This window comes from Suncus etruscus, chromosome 1 (assembly GCF_024139225.1).
Source record: "Suncus etruscus isolate mSunEtr1 chromosome 1, mSunEtr1.pri.cur, whole genome shotgun sequence".
Lineage (NCBI taxonomy): Eukaryota > Metazoa > Chordata > Mammalia > Eulipotyphla > Soricidae > Suncus > Suncus etruscus.
The window spans coordinates 53,924,630-53,941,701 of NC_064848.1; the positions used below are offsets into that span (position 1 = coordinate 53,924,630).

Consider the following 17,072-nt stretch of genomic DNA (forward strand, 5'->3'; position numbering starts at 1 on the left):
GAATCCCAGCATCCCCGTGCCTGACAAGAGCAACTTCTGAGTGCAGAGCCAGGAGTAACCCCTGAGCGCCGCCGGGTGTGACCCAAAAACCAAAAAAAAAAAAAAAAAAAAAGGCTATTCAAAAATCAAAGTGGGAAGTAAGAAGATACTGAGATACTGATAGGAGTTACTAAACTACTAAACCATAGAGCCAACAACACAGCAGGCAGGAGACCCTGATAAAAATAACTTAAAAATATACCTGCTGGGACCAGAATGATAGCACAGCAGGTACAGCAGCATGTGGGAAACCCAAGTTGGATTTCAAGCACTATATATGGCACCCTGAGTCCTGCCAGGAATGATCCCCGAGCACCACAACTGTGACCCACAAATAAAAACAAAACATAAAACAACATCTCCAGGTTGGAGGGGGAATGGATTATGGCTATAGAACCTGGATACATCAGTGATGGCAGGTTACACTGGCAGAATCACTGCTGTAACACTGTATATGCCTGAAAATATTATGAACAACTTTGTAAATCATGTTGCCTTAATAAAAATGTTTCAATTAAAAATTTAAAAAGTGGTTTCTCTATAAACTCAGCATATACTAAACATACACCAAGTGCAAAGAAAAATATTAAATCATAGATTGTGTTATGAGATAAGGAAACAGTTCAGAGAACTGCAGCAAAATATAATTTCAAGACTTATGTTCATAATCTCTCTCCTTTGCTTAGAGCACTTCTATATAAGGAGGCACTTTTTATAATGAACCTGATGAGAACATGACTAAATCCAATTGGGATCCCAACATATGGTGAAGATTTGTAACAAGTAACCTGCAAAGTAACTGCTCTAATCTAATCTAACTATGAATGTCTAGATCACAAAAAAACAGTGCCTAAACAGGTGAAACTTAAAACGCAGAAGTAAACATGCCTCTTAAAATATTGAATCAGAATTTTCACATCTCTATTGTTCATAAGATGAACAAAAGGTACTCTGAATCCAAAAATCTGGCCAGCTTATTCTTGTTTAGTTTTTCAATCGGGAAAAACTCACATTTAAATGCAACTGAGGAATCTCAACAGTACAGAAACAGTATGGGCAAATCTGCCACACAAAATGTAATTTTCACCCTTTCATTCAACTACTATTCACTTAAAGAGACAAATTAAATGGGAAGAGAAGGATTCTGTTTACTGTCACTGCTTGTATCAACTTGTGAAAAAGCTCAAAGGAATCCAAAAAGAAATATAAGTTCTTAAGTAGAACACACTGGTTAGACCATCATCTCTTTTAACTTCAGTAATTACTGATCTGGACATCATTTCTCTAGAACAAGTTTTTAAAACTCCTTTAAAGAAGTTAACTCGTGTTGGAAAGATGTTTTCTGTGAGGACTTACTCGTTAGAGCCAGTCAAGGAAATAATCAAGGGCTAAGAAAAAAAATTAGATTCAAACTTTTAAAATATATCAGTGGCACATGTTTCTCCACTTCTAACTCTGAACAGCGTAATACATTCTTTTCAATTTTTGCATAGTGCTTCAACGTTCATGCCTGCAACACCATACCCATGCAGAAATTTCAAAGATAATGAATATAGGTATGTGAAACTCTCTGCCTATGCTATATAATGAATAAACAATCTTCATTCTTTCTTCCTTTGTAAACCAATAAAAAGTCTCTAATGGGAGCCTGGGAAATGACTCACAGGATGAAGCACATGCTTTACATGTAGGAGTCCTAGATTCAATCCCCACCACTGATCCAAGAACCAAGTCAGGAATAGCCAACTTTCAGCACTACACGTGACCCCAAACTTCCTCTCCCCACAGAAAGTCTTTGTTGGCATAATGGCATCTCTCTCAATACCTTTTTTAACTTTTGGGTTTGGGGACACACCCAGATGGTCAGGGCTTACTCTTAACTTTACTCTCAGGGACCAGTCTTGGCTGTGCTTATGAGACCGTAGAGAATGCCAGAATCAAACTCAGGTCAGCTGTGTGCAAAGAAAATGTTCTACCAGTTATATTATCACTCTGGCCCTCTATCTAACTTTTGATGATGTATTCCTAGACCCACGGTAATAAAATTTTACTTTCTTTTTTCTTTGGTGGGGGAGTTTGGTGGAGGTTTGGACTATACCTGGCAGTTCTCAGGAGATCTCAGTGCTAGGGATCAAATCTGGGCCTTTAACAAGCAAATCATGTACTCAATCCTCAATTCACTGAGCTGTTTCCAGCACAAACAACTTTATCGTATCTGTAAATTCATTTCTTCCTTCCTTTTTATTCTTTTTTTCTACTTACCAACCTCTATTTCTTCTATTTGCTTCTCTAATTTTGTCTCTAAGAATGAACAGAACTAGGATCTGAAATTTTCTATCTTTTGATATGTCTGCTAAATCTTTTATACTGCATTTTTTAGAATAAATTAACTATGGCCATCATCGTTAGTTTATGATTACTGAAAACAGCACTTGCAAACAGTGAACCACATGTGAGGCCCTAGGATATTCCTAGAGTGTCACAGGGGAAAATACAAAAAAAGAAGGCCAAGCACAAGACAAGGCTGCCAATGGATAGGACAAGTGTCACAGGAAGAAAGGCCAAAAGGGGGCTACAGTCAGAAAAATATTGAGAAACACAGGTCTCAAATAGCAGTCTCAGACTGGCAATGTAGCTCAGGAGCAAAGTGTATAAATAAGTATATAAGTATATATAAGACCTGGATCTGTTCCCCAGAACCACACACACATACATACAAACACACAAAGTAAAAGAATGACCTTCTCGTTTTATTATGTAGCCTTAACAGATAATATTTATATACCTGCTGCTTTATACGTATGATACTATGTATATCATATATATATACTTTATATGTATGATACTTAAAAATAGCATGTTCTATAATTAGAATGTACAAATAATGTATATTAAGTCAAACATTTTAAAAGGGAAACAGGTTTATATATATTTACTTTAGAAGTTTTGTAGTTTTTGTTTTACATTCTCTAAGAATAAATATCTATTTCCAACTTTTATCACAACTTAAACATGCCCACTCACCCATTAAAATATATGTTCTAGGGGCCGGGCGATGGCGCTAGAGGTAAGGTGCCTGCCTTGCCTGTGCTAGTCTTGGACAGACTGCAGTTTGATGGCCCCCCAAGCCAGGAGCAACTTCTGAGCGCATAGCCAGGAGTAACCCCTGAGCATCACCAGGTGTGTCCCAAAAACCAAAAAAAAAGAAAAAGAAAAAGAAAAAAAATCTATGTTCTAATTTTTGAAGTTCTTGTTCACAAGATAATTTTTTAAGCTATCGTTCACTAACTTGCAAACCAGAGTCAAAATATAATTCTACGAGGGAGCTGCATTTTTTTTAAATGAAAGATTTGAACAGCAGGGCCCGGAGAGATAGTACAGCGGTGTTTGCCTTGCAAGCAGCCGATCTAGAACCAAAGGTGGTTGGTTCGAATCCCGGTGTCCCATATGGTCCCCCGTGCCTGCCAGGAGCTATTTCTGAGCAGACAGCCAGGAGTAACCCCTGAGCACCGCCGGGTGTGGCCCAAAAACCAAAAACCAAAAAAAAAAAAAAAAAAAAAAAAGATTTGAAAAGCAAAATTTTTCCTAAACAGAATATAAGTATGTCTTTCTTTAATAGTAGTGAAGCATAATTTTCACTTGAGGAAGTAAATTTATCAAAATCAGTAATAGTAAACGGTTTTACTGATTTTGATCATATATTACTTGGTTACTTTATTTACTTATAATGACTACTAAAATAAATGTATTTCAGGAAACCATCAGATAAATCAAGCATCTTTCCTTCTAGTAGAAAAAAATGGTAAGTATAGAAAAAAATGTGTATTTCATTCTCCTTCCTTTAAACAATGTTAGGAAAACAGTTATTAGGTACTCTACTCAAGTACAGATATTGCACTAGGCAGGCACTGTTCTTTACAAACTCTGATGGCTCAAAAAGGAACTTCAAGATGAAAGCAAAACATGCAGATATTGCAGGATTGGTCTTTACAACAGCGACACCAAGCGGCGGACTGTAAAATCTATGTGGCAGAATTTCCAGTCAAAGCAGTTCAAGGAATTTTCTGGTCCTTCTGATTCTTCATGATTAAATTAAAACAAAATCTGTTTAAAAATAGCTTTATACAGTCTTGATTTTATTCTTTTTGTTTTTGTTTTTGTTTGGTCACACCCGGCAGTGCTCAGGGGTTTCTCCTGGCTCTATGCTCAGAAAATGCCCCCGGCAGGCTCGGGGAACCATATGGGATGCTGGGATTTGAACCACCGTCCTTCTCCTTGCAAGGAAACGGCCTTACCGCTGTGCTATCTCTTCAGCCCCTTGATTTTATTCTTGAAGATAATGTAATCAAGCCTAGTCGCTCTTCAACTTGAGTCCTTCAAATATTTTAGTAACTACTATGAACTTCGACTCTTCAACTAAATATTCAAATTAAATTTAGGTGTTTCTCCTGTAAGGGTAAGAAATTTCACACTGGAGCGGGGTGTTATTACAGCAGGGAGGCCATTTATTTGCCTTGCATATAGCTGACCATATTCAATTCCCAGTATTCATATGGTACCCACCAGGAGTGAATCTTGAGCACAGAGCCAGGAGTAACCCATGAGCACCACTGGGTGTGGCCACAAAAGAAAATTACTCATGATAATGTCTAAAATAAAATGCAGGCAGAGAGAGGAGTATGATTCTTTTTTCTTTTTTTGTTTTGAAGTTAAGGTTAGAATCTAACTCAGTTCATATAAGGCATGTTGGCTTACCACTGAGACATATCCTAAATCCAAGAGCATAAATCAAAGGAGAACAATGTACAAAATTATACATATCTCCACTTACTTTAAACTTATTAAAAAAAACTTATAGTCAAAAAAAAAAACTTATAGTCCATTATTTTAAAAATACTGAAATATCTTAAGGTGAATTTTTTATTTTAGATAAATAGGTAAGAAAAAGAATAATAGTTTGAACTTAAAATAAATTTAAAATATTTTTTGCAAATTAAATAAATGCTTCTGACAAATAACAGGCATTAGGTTTTTAGGTGTTTCATGTATTTTTGTATGCTTGTTTGTTTGTTTGTTTATTTCAAAGTTTATCTTCAAACCCCTCACCATCCACAAGAGTGTTAACTTCACCCTACCAATCTCAGGATCTTCCACTACCACCCCGAACCATTCCCAATCCCCCCTCTGCCATCTCCCCGCCCTGTTAAATTAAGTTCTGTATACAAGTTCTCAGGATCTGTTGCCCTGATCATTTGTTATTCCTACAATTTTTCTTTACATCTCACATACGACAGAGAACATTATGATGATAGTTTTTAAACTGAAACACAAGTGACCAAATTAAAAAATTATAGCAAACAATCATATTTTTAAACAGAGCTCAATCTTCCTGTAATACAAGCTCTGAAATTTTCTGTAAGATGTTAGGTGAATGTGTATGCACATATAAACACAGCTGTGCTAAACATAAAAAATAAAACTAAAACATGTTTCTTATATAACTGCCCTCCTGTTTAAAATGAATGACTTGGGAAACTAATCCCAACAGAGGCATTTCTATTTTTTTTTTTTTTTTGGTTTTTGGGTCACACCCGGTGGTGCTCAGGGGTTACTCCTGGCTGTCTGCTCAGAAATAGCTCCTGGCAGACACGGGGGACCATATGGGACACCGGGATTCAAACCAACCACCTTAGGTTCTGGATTGGCTGCTTGCAATGCAAGCACCACTGTGCTATCTCTCCAGGCCCCGAGGCATTTCTATTTTACTACAGAATCTATCAATAGTAGATTATACTTACATGTAAATAATCTTTGTTCAGTAGAAATACTGCTACATGTATTAGCCCCCTATCAAAGTATGGCAGAAGTCAGTGTTCATCATGATATGCATCTTCAACAAAGCCATTTTAATAAATTATTCTTAATGAATGACATTAATATTAGCCAAATGTCAATTTTAATTTAATTAACTCAACAGTTAATGCTTCTTAGTGTATTTAGAAAACTGAAAATCTGAAAATTTAATTTTAAAAAATGTCCGTGGAGCTGGAGTGATAGATAGTACAGTAGGTAAGAAGTTTGCCTTGTATCTGACCAACCAGATTCAAATCCTAGTAACTCATATGTTCCTCCAAGTTTTATCAGGAGTGATCATTAAGTGCAAAGCCAGGAGTAAACCCTGAGCACAATAAAGTGTGGTCCAAAAGAATTTTTGTCAGTATCATATACTACTAATAGGTCACACAATCAAATTTATTTTATTCTGAAAGATTAAAAAGAAAATTCAATGCTGCTATATATGACAGTTTACTAACCAAAGGATTACACTAATACTAAATAAACATCAATAAATTTTCTTAAATGGCTAAGCCACTAAATAAATAATAATGAATTCAAAAAGAGCATTCGATTGCTTTTATTGAGCTCACTGCAAATAAGAACAGTTAACTCTGAAAGCAAAGTGAGAATATCAAATGAATTTTGAAGGTTTTGGTACTAAAAATAGACTATATTAGTGTATTTAAAGAAAAGGCAGTAGTATTTTAATTTACCAAAGTTTCTATTTTCTGGTATATCTTAGCCACACCCATGGTGCTAGGTGACCATGTGGTACAGGGAATTAAACCGAGGCCTTCTCAAATGCTCCAGCCCATTGAGCTATCTTTGACCCAACTATCTGAAGTAATATGTATGGATCAAAAGGTTGAAAACTGATGCAACTGATAGCTGATTAAAACTATTTAAAATGACTTCTTTTTGGTGACATCTTTAACTGTCTATCACACAGTTGTGATAGCCATTTTAGTGACTAAAGGATACATGAGATATAGAACTTATTCTTTACTCTTTCAATTTTAGACTAAGAAAATTATTTTTCCCTAATGGTAAAATAGGGTTAGCATGTAATACTGTGAAAATTTATTATAGGTAAAATGCTGAGCTTCCATACTATATAAATATTAAATATTTGATTCATACCTTGTTTTAATTCCAGACCTTCAGGTTGTTTGTTCTCTCTCAGGGCTGAAGTGGAATCTACACAGATGTCTTGTCTGAGAAATAAAAGTAAATAACATTTTAAAAATATATTCAATCAAATATTATTTACCATTCAGATCATTAGAACAATTGGGACAGACCCATTAAATTCTCCAAGACTATACTACTCAGAGCACTCTAGAAAAACAGAAACATATATAAGTATCAGAAGCAACCAGGGCCCTAAGAGTTCGAATAACAGATAAAGTACCTTGCACGTAACTACTGGCCTCAATCCCCCTCATTATAAATGGTCCTCTAAAGGCACCATCAAAAGTAATCCCTGAACACAGAGCAAGAAATAAATCTCCAAGACAGTAAGGTGTAACCCAAAAACTGTGAAGCAAACAAAACAAATTAAAACAAAACAAACAAACAAAAAACAGAAAAACAAGACCAGGTGCAGAAGCAACCATAAAACAATACTGAATTAAACAGGGTACAGCTTTCCTGAGAAATCTGAGAAAGTATGCCATTAAAATATTTAGATTCACCGTTTTCTGCAACAGAGTTACAAACTAATGCTCTTTTTCTTTATTTGGACCACACCCAGCAGTGCTTAGGACTTATTCCTGGCTCTGCACTAAGGATTCACTTCTGGCAAGGTTTGGGAAAGCATATGGAGGTGCCAGGGCTTGTGCAAGGTAAGCACCTTACCCACTATGTGTCCAGCCCCACTTCATGACATCTTAATATTAGTATTTTCAGTCATGTATGTAGCTTATTAAGTATATGACTCAGGTATGTAAAATCTTGGTTTTGATCCTGGGCATCAAGATAAAATAGATAAAGTAAATGAAATATTATGTTCATGATAATTTTCAGCAAAAAAAAATGGAAATATTCAAAATGATTACTTTCAGGTTTTATTTAAAGAATTATGATTTACAAACTTATGGATAGCTAAGTTTTAAGCATATCATTTTTGACACCAATCCCACAAGTAGGTGTCAACTGCTACCACCAGTGTTCCCATACCTACATCCCTCCATCCTCTGAATGCCACTTTGACAGGCAAATTAAAGAGTTTGGTAGTGCAGCTTGGATCTCATGTTTTCAATGTTGTGGTCTGGATGTACAGCTATACTACTTTCCCACGTCACCAGTATAATCAAAGCCCTGAGTCCTGTACCCTCATTACTTCCCCTTCACATCTTCTTCCTTCTCACCTTGATTTCTTTTCTTCTCTGTCCTTTTCCTTCTTAAGCTCTGAGGTCAAGGTTGATGTAGGCACCCATCTTTTCTATGATTACTCTCTTTAGCCTCTTCTCTCATATACACATATATACACATACACACAAATCCCTCAAATATACAAAGGATAAGAACCTGTGACTTGTCTTCTTTCATTGTGTGTGGAGAGACTTCCAAATGGGGCTCAGGGGCTACTCCCCAAGATCCTTCGCAAACTCAGGCAAACAGTTCAGTGCTAAGGTCCAATGATTTGTAATACTGAAGCCCTATGATGATGCTTGGGCCCTGTGGTACTAGAAACTATCAAGGACCTCCCTGATAATGCTTAGCGGTCCCCAGGCCTATATCCAGCAATGCTGTGGATGACAAGTGGCACTGAACATGTGGCAGCCACATACCAAGCAGGTGCTCCAGCATCTGTATATCTCCCCTTTAAGATACAATATCCATATTAACACATACCTATTTTGCCATGAAACTTTATTAGTATAAAACATACTCAACAAAAATATTTGGATTTATTTATTATGTTTATATAAAATTATTAGCATATAATTTATATAAATTAGGATATGAAAGAGGTATAACTCAGATCATACATTTTTTATACTGTTTTTGACTAAACTCCTGTGTAGATTTTACTGTTTCACAAGAATGACACATAAATCCCAAGGAATATACAAACAATATTCCTTGGTAATCTAGGGACAGATTGGTGCCAATCTACCACATTAAGAGCACTGAAGGAAATAAACTTAAAATGTGCTACTTCGAGCTTTACATTCAAATTACACAATACCTAAGAGGAATGTTCATTTGCTTTTATGCATCTTCCCTTAGAGAAAATGTTCCTCTCTAATGTATCTTAGGAAATTCATTCTTCCTGTAAACATGCACACCTAAATATGCAAATGAAATGAGTAGAGTGGAGAGAGAGTACAGGAGTTAACGCAGTTGCTTTGCACATGCCTGTTATCCCTGGCACCATCAGGAGTGACCCTCCAAAAAACAAAAATGACTAGAACAAAAATATAATGTAACATCACTAGTCAAAAGACCAAGGGCATATGTAATAATGTGCAGTATTACAGCTAAGAATGTCTAAACTATATCTTAGGAATAGTCAGACAACCCTTAAATTAAAATGAATAATGTTCTACTGCCAAAAAACAAAAAGGATAAAGAATTAAATGTCAAATTCATAAAAGACAAAGAACATTTCAGGTTAAAGGAGGCTAAAGATGACAATTAACTATTATAACTAACTTGAGACTACTAAATTGGAGGGTGGAAACATTTTAAAGACATTGAGTCACATGATAAAGTAAAATACTAATTGTAAAATGTATAAAGTGTATCAATATTAATTTATTACAATTAAACTTGTACTTTGGTTATATAAAATAGAATGCTTTTTTTTAAAATTTTATTGAGACCACTGTGAATTACAAGTCTTTCACAGTTGTATTTCAGACATATAGTGACAGTGAATTAGGGCCATTCCCACCACCAATGTTGACCTCCCTCCACCATAGTTTGATACAGTTCTTGAAGTTGCCAAAGAGAATTCAAACAGTAGGTATAGTATACCACCTTGTGGCTGAAAAGGGTAAAGCTAAATGCTTTACATCCATCCATGTTAACTGATTTTGAAAAATAAAAATCCCAGAAATCATTTGAAATTTTATACTTGCATTTTTTAAAGATAGAGACTTGCAAACCAAATATGTCAGATATACTCAGAATTTAATCATTTAAGGATAGTAACGAGCTAAAAAGATGCCTGCAAAAAAATAATTGTTTTAAAATGTAAGAAATCTATAGAATATGTTTTCTAATTTATGTTTAAAGAAAACTATGTAAGAATTTCATAACTGGAGAGAGAAGGAGAGAAGGGAGGAGATAAAGCACTGTAGAATCTAATTTGGGTTAAAGAAGCTTTATATTTGGACTCTTATATTAAAGGAAAAACAAGCCTGTTTTTACTTTCTAATTTCATTCTACCATCTGCAGCGCGTATCCATCTTAAAGCACTTAGTTTAAAATCTTGACCTTGAGTAATAATAATATCTATCCCTGGAATTTAAGTTTTCAAGTCAACATCAGTCCAATTTTCTGTTATCCTAAATATGAATCCATTATTCATTCACTCAATAAATCTATTTTCAAGGGGCTGGAGTGGTGGTGCAGTGATAGGGTGTTTGCCTTGCAGCTGACCTAGGAAGGACCTCAATTTGATTTTCTGGTGTCACATATGGTCCCCCAAGCCAGGAGCGATTTCTGAGTGCATAGCCAAGAGTAACCCCTGAGCATCATGGGTGTGGCCCCAAAAACCAAACAAACAAAAATCTGTTTCAAAATCAATGTCATACACTGAAGAAATCTTACAGAATCTGATTGAAAACCCCTATGCAAGGAAACTGCAAAGGGATTTAAAATTTTATTTCTAGATTAAAAAAATTTGGACAATTATTTTCAAATAAATACCAGATAAACCTCTCTAAAGAAGCATAAACAGCATGAAAATTGCTACATCATTCCCATTTTGGCAAAATCAAATCAAAATAGAAAAGAATAAGGCAACTTAATAAAAGACACAGCCTTCCATCATCCTTAAATGCTAGAAGTAAAAAGAAAAGCTAAATTAAACTAGCCTACTGTTTTATGAGCTTTTTATTAGTAAAAATAAAAGACAAACTCAAGTAATCAGAAACTTTTCTGATATCTTTGGGTCATACCCAGAGATACTTAGGATTTACTTTTGACTCTTCTCTCAGAGGACACTCCTGGAGGGGTTTAGAGTCCTTGTGCTGCTGGGTATTTAACAGAAGTCACTGAGAAGCAAGGCTAAGCGCCTAAGCCTCTGTACTATCTCTTAAGGTCCAACCAGAAACATTTTAAATAAGAACAAAGTTGAAGGATGTCCACTATCAGACTTCAAGACTATACAGCTAGAAATAATCAAGATACAACAATATTATTTTAAGTATATTTCTGTTATTAAAGACAGGAAGATAAACTAATGGAACAGATTAAGGTTCAGATGTGTCCATACATTTATGGTTTACTGATTTTCAACAAACATGAAAAAGCAATTCAATGGAGAAAAGATAGTCTTTTGAACAAATTGTGTTAGTACACCAAATCTCCACAGGTTTTTAATCCAGATTTCATACCATATACAAATATTAACTCAAAAATTGATACCAGGTATAAAAATATAAGTGTACTTTTCTAGAATATTTAATTATAAAATTGTCTGGGATTAATAAAATAGTAACCAAATGCACTATTCAAAGAAAGAAATAAATGCTTATTTGGGTTCTACTAAAATTAAAAACTTTTGCTCTTCTAAATAAGAGTTAGTTGAAATTATGCTTTTAACAAAAAACTACAGGTTGGAAAAAATACTTGAAGTCTATTTTTGGGGGGGGGGTCACATCCGGCAGTGCTCAGGGATTACTCCCGGCCCCACACTCAGAAATCACCCCCAGCAGGCTCAGGGGACCATATGGGATGCCAGGATTCGAACCACCTTCCTTTTCCATGCAAGGCAAACGCCTTACCACTGTTCTCTCTCTCTGGCCCCTATCTTTTTTCTTTTTAAAATTTTTTTAAAATTACAGTTTATCCATTGATTGATTGGTTTTGAGGTCACACCCGACGATGCTCAGGGGTTACTCCTAACTCTATGCTTGCTCCGAAATCGCTCCTGGCAAGCTCAGGGGACCATATGGGATGCCAGGAATCAAACCTGGTCTGTCCCGAGTCAGTCAAATGCAAGGTAATGCCCTACTGCTGTGCTATCTCTCTGGCCCCTATCTTTTTTCTTTATAAATTAGTTTGTTTAAAGATCGTGTATTAAATAGTAGCTCATTATACATTCGTTCCAAGATCAATCCCACTACCAATATAAAAATTCTCTCCACCATTATTCTGAAATTACAACCCATTCCCAAGCCTACCCACTTGGCAGGCACAAAATAATATATTTTATATTGCTGTATACAGATAAGTGGTAATGAAAAAAATTTTAAAGTACACTAATGAGAAAATTTGTGAAATTAATGTATCTCACAATGAGGTCATTAAGCTATTGTCAGAAAGTTTGCTACGAGATTATCAGCCACAGAACTCAGAATTCAGTTTTTGTGGGACATAGTTTTAGCTGGCAGGGCTCCCAGCAGTACAGAAGGCCAAGGGAGGGTGTCTGCACTCACTACAAAGAGTTCTGGTGAAATCAGCCCAAATACTGCCAAGAAATATATCTTATACAGTAGTTTCATCCATTATATATAACCCATTAAACCACAATAATAAAAATCTAAATGCAAACTTAAAAAAAAGAAGAATTTAAAATGAAGAACACAAAGCCAGAGATGTGATGTAGTGGGAGATAAAGTACAGTGGGTAGAGTACTTGCCTTGTATGCAGCCTACCCAGGTTCCATCTCCAGCAACCCTGAGCTCACCAGGAATGTTTCCTGGTTACAGAGCCAGGCCCAGGGATAATAATAAAAAAAAAAAAAACCAACAACCAAACAAACAAAAACAACAACAACCAGGGGCCAGAGAGTTTGCCTTGTATGTAACCAACTGGGTGGGAGCAGATTCAATTCCCAGCACCCCATTTGGTCCTCCAGCCTGCCAGGGGCGATTTCTGAATGTAGAGCCCTGAGTGCCTCTGAATGTGGCCCAGAAACCAATCGATCAATAAATAAATCAAGTTTAAAAAAAAAAACTAGGGGCCGGAGACATAGCATGGAGGTAAAGCATTTTGCTTTGCATGCAGAAGGTCAGTGGTTCGAATCCCGGCATCCCATATGGTTCCCAGAGCCTGCCAGGAGCGATTCGATTTCTGAGCATAAAGCCAGGAGTAACCCCTGAGCGCTGCCAGATGTGACTCAAAAAAAAAACAAAAACAAAAACAAAAAACTAGAACAGGAATTAAGGCACTTGCTATTCCTGCATCCAAAAAATGTGTATTCAGTCCTTTATATACTAGATATGGTTTCTAAGAACTGCCAACAGTCACTCCTGAGCAGAGTTAGAAATAGCTGTTGAAAACTGCCAGGAATAGCCCCCCAAATAAAATAAAAGGGTTAAACAATGATACAACCACACAATTAAATAGCATTATACTAGAAAATAGCTGACTCTAAAGTCTACATACCATATCATTCCACTCATACAACATGGGAGGTGACACAGGGTGAAGTGGCAAGAAAGCAAAGTATACAAACAGAAATCAGATCAACTGATTATTAGGGAACAAGAATGGGAGGAACTGACTAAAGTCATAAGGAAAATTTTGTGTGAGAGAATAGTTTGATATTACAACTGCAGAGGTAGAATATTGACCACTAATTTATTCAAATTGACAAAAATGTGGAATTGCAAGTTTTTAATTTAACAAGATAGAGAAAATTATATCATATATCATCAATTGTAAATATGAAGTATATAAAATATTGATCACAATGCTATATATCTAAAAACTATACATAGTTATTAACCATCATTTTAAAAGTTTTTTTTATAAAGTAATACAAGAAAGGCCAGGAAAAACATTAAAAGGATGATGCAAATCACCACCAAGCCTGGTTCCTAATTTTTTTTTTTTTTTTTTTTTTTTTTGGTTTTTGGGCCACACCCGGTGGTGCTCAGGGGTTTACTCCTGGCTGTCTGCTCAGAAATAGCTCCTGGCAGGCACGGGGGACCATATGGGACACCGGGATTCGAACCAACCACCTTTGGTCCTGGATCAGCTGCTTGCAATGGAAACGCTGCTGTGCTATCTCTCTGGGCCCTGGTTCCTAATTTTTTAAAGAAGTCATATAACTATATAAATGTACATACAGGGGCCTGGGAATTAGCAGTAGTTCAAGTTGTAATGAACAAGTTTAGCATATGCAAGATCCTGTGTTTGTCCCTGGCACCATGTTACCTCCTGAACACCACAAAGAGGTACAGGGATAGGGGTCAGGGTAGGGGAACCTATAATTACTAGTGAGCAGTTAATTATATTTGTAAAGAATTAATAGTGAATAATAATTAGAAATCATCATGATTATTCTAATATATTCTCTTGGCTTTCATAAAAAGAAGAGAAGGGGATTCCTAATACCCATCAGTACAAAGTGGGATTTTAGAAATAATAATTGTTGAACAACAGAGCTAGTACAGGGGTTAAAGTGACAGTCCTTGGTTCAGTCTTAAGCACTGCATTTGGATCTCTGAATACTACCAGACCTACCTTAGCATAAAACCACAATAGCTCCTAAGTACTGCCAGATATAGTACAAATACACATCATAATAATATTAATAATAATAAATTTACTTAAAAATAACAAGTGATAATTTTGAGAGCCCTGCCATATAAACTATACCAGATTAATTCCAAATCAAAGATTTAAACTTAAAAACAAACAAAAAAACACAGTCCCCATGTTTGCATTTAACCAGCTCCACAGACTCACTTTATTCTCAAAAGAGATGGATACTATACTGCAAAGAATCTTGGTACTCTGACCAAGCAGTTGAAACTAGCAATATCGAGAGGGGAGGCATGCCAAGTCCCACCATGTGGAAGCCATCAGCTGCACTCACCAACCACAACTACTATTTCTCCAACAGCCTAGCTTCACCATTCAACTACTGAGCTCTCTAGAGTTACGAAACCAACCATAACACCTCAGTATGCCAATATTTGGTCTGACATCTCCAGAACTTTTTGGAGTGAGTGCAGGCACCTTCCCTGCCCTCCTCATATTTCTGGAAACCCTAGCAGCTAAAACCACACCCCACAAAAGTCAAAATATCAGACACAGACATAGCTTGGATTGTGGACCAAAACAACTCCAAAATGTTTTATATTGTCATCCTAGTAGCAACATACCAATTTAGACATCACTGTAAATCTATCTAATGTTCAGAAACAAATAACAGAAAATCAATTAGTAACAAATCACTTAGCAAACTTTCTGACAATGACTTAATGACCTCATTAAGATGTATTATTTTTCACAAATTTCTTATTGCTTATAATATAAAATATATTATTCAAAGCCTGCCAAGGGGGTTAGGAGTAGTTGGGAATCTTGGGAGCATGATAGACAATGGTAGAGAGAATTTTACATTGCTTGTGGGATTAGTCTTGGAGCAAATGTATCCTGAGCAACTATATAATACCTGGTCTTTAAATAAAGTAATTTATGGGGCCAAAGAGATAGCATGGAGGTAAAGCGTTTGATTTGCATGCACAAGGACGGTGGTTCGAATCCTGGCATCCCATATGGTTCCCTGAGCCTGCCAGGAATGATTTCTGAGCACAGAGCCAGGAGTAACCACTGAGCACTGGCAGGTGTGACCCAAAAACAAAATATAATAATAATAATAATAATAAAAATAAAGTATTTATAAAATCAACACCACCACCACCATAAAGTACCAAAAGAAAGTATGAAGAAAATCTATTAAGTTCAGAAAAGGATTCCTTTTAAATATAAATTCTAGAAATCATAAAATCTCCAGTTAGAACATATACATGAAATATTTAGTCATATCCCCAAACCAGTATTTCATTAAGAGTAAAAACTAATTGTTACCTCTACAACAAACATAAAATAAAAACACTAAAATCCTCTACTTGTGACTAAAGCAGACATATAGCAGACAGGACATTTGTCTTGTACACAGCCAAGCCAGGTTCAATCTCCAGCACCCCATATTAATGCTGGAAACCACCAGAAGTAATTCCAGAGCTGAACACTACTAAGTGTGCTCTGAAAGGAAAAAAAAAAAGACAAAAATAAAAATTCCTGTTAACATCTAAAAAGTCTTGATCAGCAATATAAACTTAGTGATAAAGAAATGACAATATAGTTTTTAAAACTAGCTTTTTTAACACAATAAACACATTTTGTTATCTACAAAGACAAATTACGAAAACAGAAAATTCTGCTTCCCAAATCATAAAAGGTTTCTCACAAATAAATTCCTCACATATAGATTCTTCACAACTGTAGTCCAAATGAAAATTCCATTGAGATCTCAGAAAAATACACTGTGTTTCATTCTAAGGAATGTTCTAGAGTCAGAAGTATTTATATGTTTAAAACTGATTCAAAATTTACTTCATATAAAGTAAACTGAAATGAAAGATCTTAATGTATTAGGAGACAGCAGGTTAAAAATATGGAAAGGTTTATTCACACTGAAACATTCCTTAAGACAATTAAAATGAACTACTACATACATTCCAGAGGATATCTGAATTTGAAAAATGACAGATCAATTTCAAAAACATTTCATCTCCAATATCTCCAGATCTAAGGACTACTTGAGGCCCTGTTTTGATCTACTGATAAAAATTCTCAATTATGGCCTATTGATTTATGACACCCCTTAATCTAATGTCCCAAAACACTGTAAATTTTAGTAAGATACTTTATTCAATTAATGTTTAATAAGTTTATGAAGTATTATATTATTCCCAACAAGTTCCATTTTATTGACTCTTCTTGAAAGTTTAACATTAGTTGAACACTGTTTGCCTTGGAAAACTGTCTATAAAAATGTATTCAAGGAATATGTTACAAATCAAACTCTAATGTCAGCTGAGTTGAACCTGCTAAATAGCAGCAATCCATCAAAAAGGACATGGATTTTTTTTTCTTATTAAATAAAATAAAATACAGTAAGCAGAAGTGTCAAAATACCTCAACAGGAATGTGACTTAAGAACATCAGTTTTACCATGTAATATTGCCAAGGATTCAGCAATATGAGTGGTCTATACA

General features: G+C 35.5%; 1 protein-coding gene across 1 annotated transcript in view; it reads right to left on the reverse strand.

Moving 5' to 3' along the window:
• The window catches only part of CAAP1 (caspase activity and apoptosis inhibitor 1), a 57,065-nt gene that overhangs the window by 17,107 nt on the left and 22,886 nt on the right, over positions 1-17,072 (reverse strand). Inside the window, exon 5 of the mRNA XM_049771078.1 lies at positions 7,018-7,091. Within this exon, the coding sequence (XP_049627035.1) occupies positions 7,018-7,091 (74 nt within the window). The remainder of the gene's footprint in view (positions 1-7,017; positions 7,092-17,072) is intronic.